Consider the following 17,678-nt stretch of genomic DNA (forward strand, 5'->3'; position numbering starts at 1 on the left):
AAGTAGAAGGAGTCCCAAGAATGCCCAACTTGCAGCAGAGTATGTCTTTTTTGAATGCCTAAAATTTGAGACATACCAACAAGAACTGGTCACCACCCTGGATGAAGGCATCACACCTGAGACCTTAGGCTATACAATGCTTAGCTCTGAAGACATCTTCCATCACAAAAATTTTCCAGGACCTGCGATGCCAAGAACAAAGTAGGACGTGTCACAACTGACACAGTGCGTGATCCCAAGATATGTAATAGCTCCTTACACCAATTAGAGGAACGTAGAAGTTTGGGTTATGCCTAGTCTCCCTAGAGGAGGACCGGATGCGCTCAAATAAGAAGAGAAAGTAATCAAGAGGAAAGAGTGGAGTGGGTTTTCGTGATATACTCATATAGGCACATATACACACTCACTAAGACTAAGACCAAGCATATAGACACGAACCACTCACACAAGCAGATACACCGATGTCACACTCACACAAGCAGATACACCAATGTCACACTCACACAAGCAGATACACCAATGTCACACTCACACAAGCAGATACACCTGTCACACTCACACCCAGAAACAACTGTTTTTTAGAAAATTTGAATTTTCATCTCTTCCTCCTTGTTGTATGCATGAAAAAAGGTTTTATTTCCATTGGTGCAATACAATAATTAAATTTCGAATTATAGACTGAATTTCCACTTATTTTTTGGTTTGAAATCGAAAGGGAGTATAGTTACAAGAAAAGATTTGCAATACCATTTATTAAAATATTTTTCATTGTTCACACAAGTGGGCAATATAATAAAACCAATTTTATTACAATAAAACTATTCTAAATATTTTTTTAGGGCAGTTAATCGCATAAAATAGTTTCAGCTACAATTATCATGGCTAGAAGCACAATTTACAAAAAATAGAAAAAATTATTACAAAACTACTTCAAAAGTTTATAAAAATCGTAGCTATAAAAAATGATTTCATTTCAAATTGTTTCTAACGACAATTTTTTAGAATACATCGAACTAAGGAATGAATCTTATTGAATTATTTTGTAATTTTTTAATAATTTACTCAGTTTGAATTTTTTTAATACATCGAACACTAAAAATTGAAATGGCAGTGATTTCCGACACTCTATACGTTGCTGAACCTTTTTATGCCAAAAAACCTTTGGTATAATAACAAACATTGAATACGGAACATAAAATGCTTAAAATAAAATATTACAGGGTGCAGACAAAATGTGCAAATTTTTTTTCGTACTTCGATTATATTACAAACCAGTGAACACAAAAATCAATAAATTGACACTTAAGGCTTGTATTCCGAAATATAGACCAACATTGTAACCAATGGTTGATAATAATGATAAGAATCGACACAGTTGGTGGTATTCATACTGAATTATGAAATTAGTCTCATCATTATCAGCTTCGTCGATTAGTTAAATTATTAAAAAAAAAATCTAAAAGGTTAATTGTTCTCCCTAACATGGATAGTAGTTCAAATGTACCGCTATTGCATTTATAATAAATGAAGAAGCCAATGAAGTTCATATGTTCATAGATACATTTCAATGTTGAGATACGTCGTTAACAAAAACGAACATTATTTTACATATTGCTCCCACATATACACTGCCCAACATATTCAGTTGATTTACTGATGTAAATCTTGGACTACAAGCAAAATTGTTTCGTTCGGATACTTGAAATATTAAAGTCCGCTTACATATAAGTTTTAATTATTTGGAGTATCATGTCACAACGATAGAAATTATGGAACCGTTAACCATCTTCAAGACCTGAAGATAAAATACTGATGAAGTAGAAAAAGTGTTGAAGTAGCAGAGTAAGGAAGTTGATGCACATAGTAAATTTGGAACCATATGTATTAAACAGGAGTAGAATACAACATATTGGGACTCTTTGGAAACTATAATGCTGGTTCAGGTAGATTATCAATCAACTAAATGCTGCTACTACTCTCCAAAACGAGATTTTATTATCAGAATTTCCATTTTGTTTACAGTACACATCAATGCTGGGCAATTTAAGAACTAAGCTGCTCCTAGATGACCATATATACAGGAATTTCATAAAAAAGACAAAATAAATCAAGGGATTCCTAAGGAGGAGTCTAAATATTTCAAAATATCCGATAAATTTTTGAGCAGGTGCGACAAGCAGCAACATTATCTTAATATCTATATTATTTATTAATATTTCCAAATTTTTAATAAAAATTTGTTTGCAAAAACTACTTCGTTTGTGATGTAAATATTTTTGAGAAGTAGCTAAAAATTTGCAAATTTTTTTTACAATTTATTGAAATATTAACCCTTATTAAGCCGTAATTAACAATTCGTGAGTTTCAAGCTCGAGATTGTTTAAAACAGTCAAGGTCCCTTATATTATAATAGTAAAAGAAAAACAAAAATTAAAATATAATAAAATGATAATTGATACAAAACAAAAACTAAATATTATATATTATTCTTTCAGTTAAATATGTGAAAACTTTTTTGTTTTACAATATTCTGGAAAACATAAACGTCCAACATTGCGATAGATATAAATATTAAAAACAAAAAGACTTAAGTGAATTCGAAATATATAATTTTAAAAGTAGTTTATTAAAGTTATGAAATAATTATTTGGAGAGGAAAGGAAACCAAAAATAAAACATTTCTTCATCAGCAAGATTGTACTTCCATATCTACCCTGTTAAGGATCAACACATTCATTTAGCATTTTCGAAGTCTTAAAATCCATTTATCGAGCTCCCAGATTTTACCGATTTCCAGTTCGGCTTTGAAAATTGATAATTCTCTGGTTAGGTTTGGATTATTTTTAAAATCAGTCTAATTACAATTCTGACCGACATTATCTTTGCTTGGTAGTGTTGTTTTGACCTAATGTACGAAATGGCTGCTGCATAGACCTTCATAGAAATATGTGTTTATACTGGCCGGGTCATGAAATAGAACTTTTCTTTTTCTTGATCCTCTTTACACATATTCCTTCGAACTATAAAATCCATATTCCAACTGTATCAATAGTATTTTGATCTGATACAAAAATTCGTCGTTTTCTTTATTTTAGTTTCCTTCCAAGTTTCATTTGAAAATATTCCGCCGTTTAGCTTTTGAAAAATTATAATTATGGATTAAATTTGATGTAGAAACAATAATAATTAGCTTGATTTCTATTGAAGAAGAATCTTTTTGATTACGTTTTTTTTTCCAATAAAGTCTGTGGTTCAAGAAAGAAGAAGATATTTCTATTATAGACCAGGGTCGATAATTTTTGAAACAGTAGAATAATTGGAAAATGAAAGGAAAAATAATTCGGCGATTTCAGGCCGGTAAGGAAAAGGGGTAAGTTTTTAAGAGTAAAAAACAGTTTATCTCGATTTCCGGTAAAATGACAATTCCTATGGGAAAAAGTCACATAGCATAGTTGTAGATAGTAAGAATAACTACAAATTTTGTACATATTGCTTTTTCACATAACCTTAAAATTCATGTGAAAAATTAAAAAAACTAAGTTTTTGGTTTTTTATTTATATCCTTCACAAAAAACATTTTTTTTCATGAAATTCGGTGGAAACTTACCATTTTATGTCCCAAATATACTTTTTGCTTTGAAATATTTATTTTTTAATCTTATTTTGACTTAATATCGAAAAATTACCCGAATCTTCAATCAAAAATTGTCCCGTCAAAATATTAGCTTTTCTTAAAAAGTTTTTTGTTCATTTAAATCTCTACTTTTTGATGGTATAAAGAAATATTACCATCACCATGATAAATTTTCTCAGAGTATTATGAAAAACTCAAAAATAGTCTCATCATATCTAATCAATTTTTAATTATTTATTAAAATTTCACTTTCTATACGAAAAACATAAGATTCCATGTTACATTGATAAATATAACTAATTAAGAGTCCAACATGTTAATAAATATCTAACTTTTATGTAATAAAAAAATTTTCAAATGAAATTTTTTTGCCTTTTCTGAGAAAATTTATTACGATAATAATCATAGTTTTTAATACCATCAGAAAGTAGAGATTTTAACGAATAAAAAACTTTAAAAAAAAACTGACTTTTTTTACGGCTTCTACCCTGGTCTATTATTATAGTGTTTATTTTTCTGTTGGTTCCAGTTTTAAGGGAAATAATAGTCACTAGATCAGATTAATAAATAAAAAATGTATAAAAATTGTTAATTTGCAATGTGAAAGACTAAAATTTATACGAAGCAATCAAAACTGTAAAGAAATTAGTCTTTTATTCTATATATGTCACACGAAGAACAAGCTAATTTTGAAGAATTGTACACTGTGTATAAAACCAACTAGTTTCACCACTGCTTGAAGTTTCTATTTTATGTGGACTATTAACATCAATCTCTCAAAAAGTTTTATGAAGAATGTCTTTATATTTATTTCATATGTCTAACTCATTTTATACATCAAGTTATATACTAGAAAAAAAAGTATTTAATAAATTTTTCTATCGATTCATTACAAGGCTTTTATGATGGGTGTGAAAAAATAAAACGTTTTAGAAAAAGGGATCTTTTAGGGGAGTAGAAAAATACATCGATTGTGTAGGTCTATTCCTAAATATTTTTTTCCTACAATTTATGAGTTAAATTTCTTTTAGAGATACAACCTGTTAACAATGATATTCGAAATATGACCTGCATCTCTAGTATAAGTTTAATTGTACCAAAAAAGTTATTACTATTTCTATAATACATTTTAATTAATAATTACTTGGAATTAGAAATACCATAATTGCATTATCGAACTCATGTGTCTATAACCAACTATCAGAGACTGAAAATGAATAGTTTACCCTTGAAGATGTGAGTGTTTGTCTGGAAAAAGATAATTCTTTTTGATATTATGTGCAAGAAATATTCAAAGTAATAAAAAAAAATGAAGTTTGGAAGGTTTGAAAAAAAACCACACAAATCACAATATCGACAAAATTGACATTTTGTTGATGAAACTTTTAACAGCAAGAGATTAAAAAATATTCAATCTTCAATAATTCTTTTTTCTGGTGGGATCAAAAAGAATTTGTGCCGAAAACACAATCTTCAATTTCAACTGGACATAATTCTGAAATAGGAGCAATACAAGCTGATGGATCGAAAATAAATAGCGAAAGGGAACAAACCGAAAAACCCAAAATGTGGTTTTTCTTTGTGCAATAAATGAACAAAATTAATTTCACAACAAAATCTCATCATTATCAGCTTCGTCGATTAGTCAAATTATTCTTAAAAAAAAACTACAAGACTTATTGTTCAAGCTAACATGAATAGTAGTTCAAATGTACCGCTATTGCATTTATAGTAAATGCAGAAGCCAATGAAGTTCATATGTTCCTTTAGATACATTTCAATATTGAGGCACGTTGTTAACAAAAACGAACATTATTTCAAATATTGTGTCCACATATAACGTCAATACACTGGCCAACAAAGAAAAGTAACCATCTTTAAAATCCGAAGATAAGATAAAATATAAGGTAGTAAAAAGAATGTTGGAGTAGACAGACTAAGGAAGTTTATCAAAAAGTTTGTTGTCAAACTTTTTGATTTTGTGTTTTTTTTGGAAATATTCTTACACATCACATTTTAACCAGTTATAATTTTATTAATTCCAAAGTAGTAACAATACGAATGAATGAAAAGAAATGACGGAAGGGTTTATGGTGAATTAATATTGAAGAGAACAAACTGAAAAACTTCTTAAACACGGGTTAATGGGTAAGTGATCTTGAAAATGAACGTCACAACCATAAATCCCAATGTTAGAGGTTAAAACCAAAAAATTCGTTGGATTTTTTATTTTTTTGAAAATGTTCTTGTATAACGCTACATTGATGGACCATAATTCCTAAATAGGAGCAATAAAACTTGGATTTAATCAAAAATAAATGGGGAAAGGTTCATGGTGTATTGATATTAAAGGAAACAAACAGAAAAACTTAAACGTTATTCTTCTCCGTGCAAGAACTGCGCAAAATGTACCTGATCAATTTAAAAAAGTTCTATAAATCATTTAGTTTTTTTGAAAATAGCCTATAAATTCTAAAATAAGAGCAATACAAGCTTATGAAACAAAAAGGTTCATGGTACAATAATATAAAAGATTGTAAATTGTTTCGAAATATCAGTTTTCAATTGTCTAAACATTCATAGTAAAAAAATGTATAACATAAAAAAGAAAGGACGAAAAAGACTATTATCATTTGCTATAGATAAGGGAGGAAAATTAGTTTTCTTTATCATTGGTAACAGGTTAGTAAAAATTAACAGTTATATGAACAATATTTTATCGCAGTACCCAATACATTTCTTAATTTTTGTTTATTAATTTCTTGTATTTTATTTGTTTTGCAAATTCAAAATATACTATAATATTATGGCAAATTAAATCCGAAAGGTAATTACTGATTTTTTAATTAGAGTAAGATCACTTAATCATAATTTACTCTGTTACAGTATATTTTATATTTGTCTGAATTGAAAAAAAAAATAATTAATTTAGTCTAAAACCTGAGACATTGCAAATGCAAGAAACTAAATTAACAAAACATAAATTTTTATAAAAAAAAATAAAACATTCCATAGACATATACCATATTCAGAACACATAAGCTGTAAGCCAAGCCCATAAGAGTTTTGTCAAATTTTATTTTGAAATAGTAAAAGATAAATTTTAACACGTTGACTGCAGTTTAAATTATGATTAATGAGAAATTTATTCATAATAATGTTGTTTTAATTCATAGTTTTAATATCTCGCCAGTAAACGTGTTAAATGATAAATTCTTCCATTATGAAGTGTGAATGTGGTAATAGTAAACATTGATTAAACTTGACTGGAATATTCTAAAAAAAAAATTTGACAAATTTGTTTCCAAATTACAATTATTTGACAGCCGTCGGTTTAGGGGTGTACGAAGCGCCAGGAATTTTCGATAGAGTCTTTGAAATATCGACTCCGGTTAAGGCATTAATTGCTGGTGGTATCTGACCAACCAAACGAGTAAGGTCCGCAGTAGTATTATCCGGGCCCCCGATAAGAACGATTTCGTCTGTCTTTGCAAGAGGTGATGCAACTTCGGCAGCGATCTAAGAAAAATATAAATTAAAATATTAAAAATTGTCGATAAGTTTGATAATATTTGATATAAATACCTTAGGTAGTGCTTCGAGTACTAATGACATAATAGCGGCATCTCCATATTGCTTATAAACAGCGGCTTTTTGTCTCATTCTTTCGGCCTCCGCTTTACCCACGCTAGAAATAGCCGAAGCTTCAGCGGTACCAAGCAATTTGATCTTTTCACTTTCAGCTTGAGCAATCTTGACAGTTTGAGTTCTAAAAATTACCACATTAGATATAAAAATTATAATTTTTTCACTATCATCGATATTTTCAAATACTTCTTGAAAAATATCAGTTTAATGTTCATGTACCTTCGTCCTTCTGCGAGTATTTCTACTTTGTAGCTTTCAGCTTCGGCTGGTAGACGAACAGTAGCATTCAATTCCCTTTCTTTTCTGAGTACTTCCTGTGCTTCAATTTCGATCTGCTTCTTCCTTTCTACTACTTCTATTTGGATTTCTTCGTTCTTTATTTTTTGTCGGATTTTCGCGGCTTGTAATTCGTAGGCTAACTGAGCTTGTGCTTTCTAAAATAAATAAAAAGAAAAATATTTAAAATCTGTGAAGAAGAACTCCACTACAAACATAATGACAACGATTTCAGCATAATCAAGATGTTGGTGTCAACCCAAACAAAACTAGGAAGCAAAAACTCAATCTTAAGCTCATCAATCTAGATGAGCAAGTCATTCAGTGGGAAACAGAGAGGAAATATCTTGAACTCATCCTAGATAGTGAACTCCTCTGGAACAAACACGAAATGGAGATAACCAGTAAAGCCACAATAGCCTTGATGGCGTGCTGAAATTTCGTAGGGAAGATTTGGGGTTGTAAACCAAATATCCCGCTGTGGAGATAGTGAGATCAATAATCACATATTGGACAGTGGTCTGAGGCAAGAGATTCAAACTCTTGAAGGTACAAAGACAACAGACGCCATGAGAACATGCCCAATGGCTACACTAGAAATGATTCTAAATATTCTGCATCTCGAAATATTGTGTGATGGAAAATACCTCATTCTGAATGTTGAGAGAAGGAGTCACCATATGCATCAGGATGAAATACCGAAAGACTATAGCTTTGACAAAAAGTTTACCTCAAAACTAAACTGTACACACAAATGGGATCAAAACAAGATACTAGAAATAAAGATTTGCCATTGAATAGTATATGGATGGTTCCAAAGTAGTAGGCATAACTGGTATAAGAGTGTATGGGCCAGAACCAAACACTCTGGAAGCCTGGGTAACACACCAATTATTTTTTCAAGCAGAAATATACAAAATTGGAAAATATATGCAGTTCAATTTAGACAGGAATTATATCAACCAAGATATTAGAAGACTGAACTTCAATGTCATAAGATCCAGGCTGGTCTGGGAAACTATAACCAAAGAAAATCTATAAATCTTAGTAAGTACGACTACTAATAGGAGTTATGTCGGGAAATTGCCGCCTCAATGTATACCTGATGACGCTAGGTTTAGCAGAAAATGTAACATACAGATTATGCCACGAAGAGGACCAAATCTCTATACAGATTCTTTCCAAAGTGAAGATATTATAGCTTCAGATCATATAAAATAGAAGATTAAGATCTTTAGCAGTTAGAGCTATTCCATATCTTGAACTTTCTGAGTACTGAGCATCCTCAGTGTCGCAGCAAGCATAGGGGGTACATCACCAGTTTCTTATAGATTCTAAATAAAAAATATAGAGTAATACATTTGAGAATTAGCTTTAAGCTTTCTAGTCCAGCGCACTACAATTTCCTTTTCGAGTTAGTGTTTTTTTGCTATTTGTAGTTAGTGCAGTGTTGCCTATAACTGAATGTGAGTATATTCTTGAATTTTCTATGTTTTTTTTTGTTAAATATGTATTACCAGTGAAAGTTTTGAATAGAAAATCTAATGAGCAAGCAATCAAATTTTGTTAGGTTAGGTTAGCATATACTTTTACTTACAGCTGTGTTGACTTCTTGGTCGAAATTGGCTTTCTGTAATTTAAACATTCTGGAATTGTCTTCGATCTTTGTGTCTGTGGAATATTTAATGTCCATAGCCGATTTTTGGCATTCGGCTTCCTGAAACAAACATTTATTTATTTAAAATGAGGTCAAGATAATAAGGAAATGAATTCTTTTCGAATATTCATATTGAATGCTAGATAACAAACCAGAAATAAGACAATATTCAGTTACATACATACGTGATGCGATTTATAAACAAGGTCAAAAAAATTGCAGTGATTTTATATACAATGTGAGGCATTTAGAAACGCATAAATTAAAAAACATATTCACAGGTTTTCGAAATTTAAGTAATCATAATTTGAATATTTAACATTCTGCAAGACACTCTTCATTACATGATGGCTGCATCTAAACCTTTTCTCTAACGTGTGGTTGTTAATCGTCAACCATTGAAATCAAAGTAAATAAATGCTAGTCAGAAATATCAAGAACAAATATTAGATTTACCCCAGCAAGGATTATCAAAAACTAAGGTTATATTCACTACAAAAGACGAAAAATTTTGATTCGATTGAGATAAGTAACTGAAATATTGAAATTGATGAATACTGGACGTAATTTAACATTCTGCAAGACACTCTTCATTACATGATGGCTGCAATTAAACCTTTTCTCTAACGTGTGGTTGCTAATCGTCAACCATTGAAATCAAAGTAAATAAATGCTAGTCAGAAATATCAAGAACAAATATTAGATTTACCACAGCAAGGAATATCGAAAACTAAGGTTAGATTCACCACAGAGGACTTAAAATTTTAATTGAACATATAATATTAAATCACAAAACAATTTCCCAAATCTTTATCAGCTCTTTTGGTTTACTCACCCTGATACCAGCATCTCTATTTGCTTCAGCAACACCCGCATCAGCGTCTCTCTTGACCATGGCGGTTTGCGCTTTACCGAGAGACGTGAGGTATTGCACATCATCATAAACGTCCTTGATGGTAAAAGATAGTATTTCGATACCCATTCGGCCGACATCTGGAGCAGCCACTTCTCGAACCAGGGCAGCAAATTGGTCCCGATCGCGATAGACCTCTTCGACTGTAAGAGTTCCTGGAAACAAAGAATTAAATAGAATGATATAGGAGTACGTAATAATTCTTTTTTCATGGTTGTCTATCGATTTGGTAAAATTTCATCAAGCCTCTATCAACAAATCTTCTATTTATTCCAATATGAGTGATAATTGAAGAACGATTAACTATTTGAAAATCTTCTATACATGCCTGACAAGCATCTCTCACAAATAATACTTTTTCCAACAAACACTTTCAACTTTCTTAATTTTTTATAGCTTGGGCTATTAAGCCGTCGTAGAAGATAACTATTGCTACTCAGAAGATCCCACTTGGTAACAAAAGCGTATTGACGCGGTTTAAGCAGAATGAGTCGGATTTTTTTAATCGATTAATAACTGTGTGCTTTCCCATCAGGACAACTCACTTTCTCATATTTCTGAGATCGTCATGGCTAAAATTAAGAAATTTCAAATCGAACTGGTTAACCGTCTACCGTATTTACCAGATCTAACAAACTTTTTCCTGTTTCCTTATCTTAAACTTTCAGTTGAAGGAGAGATGGTCTCATCAGATCATTTTCGGTTTAATGGAGTTTTTCGTGAGAATTTTCATTTCTGTAGTCTCGTTTTTGATGTTTCTGATGTATGAGTTATTAAAGGTCTGATTTGATTTGTAAATGCGTGTCTTTGTTTCTTGTCTCAGGTGTTTGTTCTGAATTGTCATCTTACCGCACCTAGCCGTCTATCATTATTTTAAATAACAAAAAAAGAAACATTTTGAATAATAAGCATGATTATGAAATAAAATGTTTTGTTTCTTTGATATATCGCAAATTTTGACAAAAAAATCATGATAAACATTTCTCAAAAAACTACGAAAAACTGACAAGAGGTTTTTGAAAAAAAAATCGAAAAAACTTTTAATTTTAATATTGCAGTTGTTTTGTTTTTCCTATATAATCGAAATGTAGTGTTTATGTAATAATTAAATATCAGCTTTTTGATAATTATTCAAAATAGACTAGATACTTAAAGAAATGTTGATAATTGTTGAATTCCACTTAAAAATTTTTTTTATCAGTATTTTTATAAGATACATAAATGTGTTTAGATTTAATAAAATGATATAAAACATTTACGTAAATCGTATAGAGACGCACGTGCTTTCTTTATCTTCACAACAATCGACAATTGTCTTATTCCTTTTATGGAAATAAATAAGATAAAATTTTAAAACACGTTTCCAACATTTCTTTTATAATTATTGCCCATAATTCTTCCTCATCTGGTAAGGTACTGTTTATGATTTAGGTAAAGGCACTTATTGGATCTTTTCCTTTTAAACAGTACCCTGAGAACTATTTTTTTTCGAGATAGTCGACTCCAATTCAACGTCTACTAAAGTTCAATTCCATAACCCGATTCAAATTAATTTCCAATCTGCTTGAAAATATATCTATGTACCTAAAGTACAACACACTGATGTTGGCTTTTGCGTGAAAGATTATTTACAGAGGACACACCAGAATTATATTGATCAGTAGAGGGATTCAGATCATCAACAGCGTTTTCATCCACTCATTTACATAAACCAAGTTTTTACATTTAGTATCTATCCCATACGTGACGATTTAGGTAAATATTTTCTGTTTATGAGCACCAACTCCCGATTACGTCGTTCAAGAAAAGTCCAGGATGTACTAAAAGCAGGATATATCACCAGCCAACTCTTTCTTCTGAAGTGAATCTAAATGATCGAAAGCCGATGATTTAGGTATATATTTTCTGTTTATGAGCACCAACTCCCGATTACGTCGTTCAAGAAAAGTCTAGGATGTACTAAAAGCAGGATATATCACCAGCCAACTCTTTCTTCTGAAGTGGATCTAAATGATCAAAAGCCGATGATTTAGGTATATATTTTCTGTTTATGAGCACCAACTCCCGATTACGTCGTTCAAGAAAAGTCCAGGATGTATTAAAAGCAGGATATATCACCAGCCAACTCTTTCTTCTGAAGTGGATCTAAATGATCAAAAGCCGATGATTTAGGTATATATTTTCTGTTTATGAGCACCAACTCCCGATTACGTCGTTCAAGAAAAGTCCAGGATGTACTAAAAGCAGGATATATCACCAGCCAACTCTTTCTTCTGAAGTGGATCTAAATGATCAAAAGCCGATGATTTAGGTATATATTTTCTGTTTATGAGCACCAACTCCCGATTACGTCGTTCAAGAAAAGTCCAGGATGTATTAAAAGCAGGATATATCACCAGCCAACTCTTTCTTCTGAAGTGGATCTAAATGATCAAAAGCCGATGATTTAGGTATATATTTTCTGTTTATGAGCACCAACTCCCGATTACGTCGTTCAAGAAAAGTCCAGGATGTACTAAAAGCAGGATATATCACCAGCCAACTCTTTCTTCTGAAGTGGATCTAAATGATCAAAAGCCGATGATTTAGGTATATATTTTCTGTTTATGAGCACCAACTCCCGATTACGTCGTTCAAGAAAAGTCCAGGATGTACTAAAAGCAGGATATATCATCAGCCAACTCTTCTGAAGTGAATCTAAATGATCAAAAGCCGATGATTTAGGTATATATTTTCTGTTTATGAGCACCAACTCCCGATTACGTCGTTCAAGAAAAGTCTAGGATGTACTAAAAGCTGGATATATCACCAGCCAACTCTTTCTTCTGAAGTGAATCTAAATGATCAAAAGCCGATGATTTAGGTATATATTTTCTGTTTATGAGCACCAACTCCCGATTACGTCGTTCAAGAAAAGTCCAGGATGTACTAAAAGCAGGATATATCACCAGCCAACTCTTTCTTCTGAAGTTAATCTAAATGATCAAAAGCCGATGATTTAGGTATATATTTTCTGTTTATGAGCACCAACTCCCGATTACGTCGTTCAAGAAAAGTCCAGGATGTACTAAAAGCAGGATATATCACCAGCCAACTCTTTCTTCTGAAGTGAATCTAAATGATCGAAAGCCGATGATTTAGGTATATATTTTCTGTTTATGAGCACCAACTCCCGATTACGTCGTTCAAGAAAAGTCTAGGATGTACTAAAAGCAGGATATATCATCAGCCAACTCTTCTGAAGTGAATCTAAATGATCAAAAGCCGATGATTTAGGTATATATTTTCTGTTTATGAGCACCAACTCCCGATTACGTCGTTCAAGAAAAGTCCAGGATGTACTAAAAGTTGGATATATCACCAACCAACTCTTTCTTCTGAAGTGGATCTAAATGATCAAAAGCCGATGATTTAGGTATATATTTTCTGTTTATGAGCACCAACTCCCGATTACGTCGTTCAAGAAAAGTCCAGGATGTACTAAAAGCAGGATATATCACCAGCCAACTCTTTCTTCTGAAGTGAATCTAAATGATCGAAAGCCGATGATTTAGGTATATATTTTCTGTTTATGAGCACCAACTCCCGATTACGTCGTTCAAGAAAAGTCTAGGATGTACTAAAAGCAGGATATATCACCAGCCAACTCTTTCTTCTGAAGTGGATCTAAATGATCAAAAGCCGATGATTTAGGTATATATTTTCTGTTTATGAGCACCAACTCCCGATTACGTCGTTCAAGAAAAGTCCAGGATGTACTAAAAGCAGGATATATCATCAGCCAACTCTTCTGAAGTGAATCTAAATGATCAAAAGCCGATGATTTAGGTATATATTTTCTGTTTATGAGCACCAACTCCCGATTACGTCGTTCAAGAAAAGTCCAGGATGTACTAAAAGTTGGATATATCACCAGCCAACTCTTCTGAAGTGGATCTAAATGATCAAAAGCCAATGATTTAGGTATATATTTTCTGTTTATGAGCACCAACTCCCGATTACGTCGTTCAAGAAAAGTCTAGGATGTACTAAAAGCTGGATATATCACCAGCCAACTCTTTCTTCTGAAGTGAATCTAAATGATCAAAAGCCGATGATTTAGGTATATATTTTCTGTTTATGAGCACCAACTCCCGATTACGTCGTTCAAGAAAAGTCCAGGATGTACTAAAAGCAGGATATATCACCAGCCAACTCTTTCTTCTGAAGTTAATCTAAATGATCAAAAGCCGATGATTTAGGTATATATTTTCTGTTTATGAGCACCAACTCCCGATTACGTCGTTCAAGAAAAGTCCAGGATGTACTAAAAGCAGGATATATCACCAGCCAACTCTTTCTTCTGAAGTTAATCTAAATGATCAAAAGCCGATGATTTAGGTATATATTTTCTGTTTATGAGCACCAACTCCCGATTACGTCGTTCAAGAAAAGTCCAGGATGTACTAAAAGCAGGATATATCACCAGCCAACTCTTTCTTCTGAAGTTAATCTAAATGATCAAAAGCCGATGATTTAAGTATATATTTTCTGTTTATGAGCACCAACTCCCGATTACGTCGTTCAAGAAAAGTCCAGGATGTACTAAAAGTTGGATATATCACCAGCCAACTCTTCTGAAGTGGATCTAAATGATCAAAAGCCAATGATTTAGGTATATATTTTCTGTTTATGAGCACCAACTCCCGATTACGTCGTTCAAGAAAAGTCTAGGATGTACTAAAAGCTGGATATATCACCAGCCAACTCTTTCTTCTGAAGTGAATCTAAATGATCAAAAGCCGATGATTTAGGTATATATTTTCTGTTTATGAGCACCAACTCCCGATTACGTCGTTCAAGAAAAGTCCAGGATGTACTAAAAGCAGGATATATCACCAGCCAACTCTTTCTTCTGAAGTTAATCTAAATGATCAAAAGCCGATGATTTAGGTATATATTTTCTGTTTATGAGCACCAACTCCCGATTACGTCGTTCAAGAAAAGTCCAGGATGTACTAAAAGCAGGATATATCACCAGCCAACTCTTTCTTCTGAAGTTAATCTAAATGATCAAAAGCCGATGATTTAGGTATATATTTTCTGTTTATGAGCACCAACTCCCGATTACGTCGTTCAAGAAAAGTCCAGGATGTACTAAAAGCAGGATATATCACCAGCCAACTCTTTCTTCTGAAGTTAATCTAAATGATCAAAAGCCGATGATTTAGGTATATATTTTCTGTTTATGAGCACCAACTCCCGATTACGTCGTTCAAGAAAAGTCCAGGATGTACTAAAAGCAGGATATATCACCAGCCAACTCTTTCTTCTGAAGTTAATCTAAATGATCAAAAGCCGATGATTTAGGTATATATTTTCTGTTTATGAGCACCAACTCCCGATTACGTCGTTCAAGAAAAGTCCAGGATGTACTAAAAGCAGGATATATCATCAGCCAACTCTTCTGAAGTGAATCTAAATGATCAAAAGCCGATGATTTAGGTATATATTTTCTGTTTATGAGCACCAACTCCCGATTACGTCGTTCAAGAAAAGTCTAGGATGTACTAAAAGCTGGATATATCACCAGCCAACTCTTTCTTCTGAAGTGGATCTAAATGATCAAAAGCCGATGATTTAGGTATATATTTTCTGTTTATGAGCACCAACTCCCGATTACGTCGTTCAAGAAAAGTCCAGGATGTACTAAAAGCAGGATATATCACCAGCCAACTCTTTCTTCTGAAGTTAATCTAAATGATCAAAAGCCGATGATTTAGGTATATATTTTCTGTTTATGAGCACCAACTCCCGATTACGTCGTTCAAGAAAAGTCCAGGATGTACTAAAAGCAGGATATATCATCAGCCAACTCTTCTGAAGTGAATCTAAATGATCAAAAGCCGATGATTTAGGTATATATTTTCTGTTTATGAGCACCAACTCCCGATTACGTCGTTCAAGAAAAGTCCAGGATGTACTAAAAGTTGGATATATCACCAGCCAACTCTTCTGAAGTGGATCTAAATGATCAAAAGCCGATGATTTAGGTATATATTTTCTGTTTATGAGCACCAACTCCCGATTACGTCGTTCAAGAAAAGTCCAGGATGTACTAAAAGCAGGATATATCATCAGCCAACTCTTCTGAAGTGAATCTAAATGATCAAAAGCCGATGATTTAGGTATATATTTTCTGTTTATGAGCACCAACTCCCGATTACGTCGTTCAAGAAAAGTCCAGGATGTACTAAAAGTTGGATATATCACCAGCCAACTCTTCTGAAGTGGATCTAAATGATCAAAAGCCGATGATTTAGGTATATATTTTCTGTTTATGAGCACCAACTCCCGATTACGTCGTTCAAGAAAAGTCCAGGATGTATTAAAAGCAGGATATATCACCAGCCAACTCTTTCTTCTGAAGTGGATCTAAATGATCAAAAGCCGATGATTTAGGTATATATTTTCTGTTTATGAGCACCAACTCCCGATTACGTCGTTCAAGAAAAGTCCAGGATGTACTAAAAGCAGGATATATCACCAGCCAACTCTTTCTTCTGAAGTGGATCTAAATGATCAAAAGCCGATGATTTAGGTATATATTTTCTGTTTATGAGCACCAACTCCCGATTACGTCGTTCAAGAAAAGTCCAGGATGTATTAAAAGCAGGATATATCACCAGCCAACTCTTTCTTCTGAAGTGGATCTAAATGATCAAAAGCCGATGATTTAGGTATATATTTTCTGTTTATGAGCACCAACTCCCGATTACGTCGTTCAAGAAAAGTCCAGGATGTACTAAAAGCAGGATATATCACCAGCCAACTCTTTCTTCTGAAGTGGATCTAAATGATCAAAAGCCGATGATTTAGGTATATATTTTCTGTTTATGAGCACCAACTCCCGATTACGTCGTTCAAGAAAAGTCCAGGATGTACTAAAAGCAGGATATATCACCAGCCAACTCTTTCTTCTGAAGTGAATCTAAATGATCGAAAGCCGATGATTTAGGTATATATTTTCTGTTTATGAGCACCAACTCCCGATTACGTCGTTCAAGAAAAGTCCAGGATGTACTAAAAGCAGGATATATCACCAGCCAACTCTTTCTTCTGAAGTGAATCTAAATGATCGAAAGCCGATGATTTAGGTATATATTTTCTGTTTATGAGCACCAACTCCCGATTACGTCGTTCAAGAAAAGTCTAGGATGTACTAAAAGCAGGATATATCACCAGCCAACTCTTTCTTCTGAAGTGGATCTAAATGATCAAAAGCCGATGATTTAGGTATATATTTTCTGTTTATGAGCACCAACTCCCGATTACGTCGTTCAAGAAAAGTCCAGGATGTACTAAAAGCAGGATATATCACCAGCCAACTCTTTCTTCTGAAGTTAATCTAAATGATCAAAAGCCGATGATTTAGGTATATATTTTCTGTTTATGAGCACCAACTCCCGATTACGTCGTTCAAGAAAAGTCCAGGATGTACTAAAAGCAGGATATATCACCAGCCAACTCTTTCTTCTGAAGTTAATCTAAATGATCAAAAGCCGATGATT

The 17,678-nt window shown here is 32.7% G+C and overlaps 1 protein-coding gene across 1 annotated transcript in view; it reads right to left on the reverse strand.

Annotated features, from left to right (window-relative positions):
- Positions 1–733: 733 nt before the first annotated feature.
- The window catches only part of LOC130449307 (flotillin-2), a 302,572-nt gene continuing 285,627 nt past the window's right edge, over positions 734–17,678 (reverse strand). The window contains exons 3-7 of the mRNA XM_056787044.1: positions 10,051–10,283; positions 9,156–9,275; positions 7,502–7,716; positions 7,220–7,403; positions 734–7,153 (exon numbers count right to left, since the gene is read on the reverse strand). Of these exons, the coding sequence (XP_056643022.1) occupies positions 6,950–7,153; positions 7,220–7,403; positions 7,502–7,716; positions 9,156–9,275; positions 10,051–10,283 (956 nt within the window). The 3' untranslated portion in view covers positions 734–6,949. The remainder of the gene's footprint in view (positions 7,154–7,219; positions 7,404–7,501; positions 7,717–9,155; positions 9,276–10,050; positions 10,284–17,678) is intronic.

Source organism: Diorhabda sublineata, chromosome 1 (assembly GCF_026230105.1).
Source record: "Diorhabda sublineata isolate icDioSubl1.1 chromosome 1, icDioSubl1.1, whole genome shotgun sequence".
NCBI lineage: Eukaryota > Metazoa > Arthropoda > Insecta > Coleoptera > Chrysomelidae > Diorhabda > Diorhabda sublineata.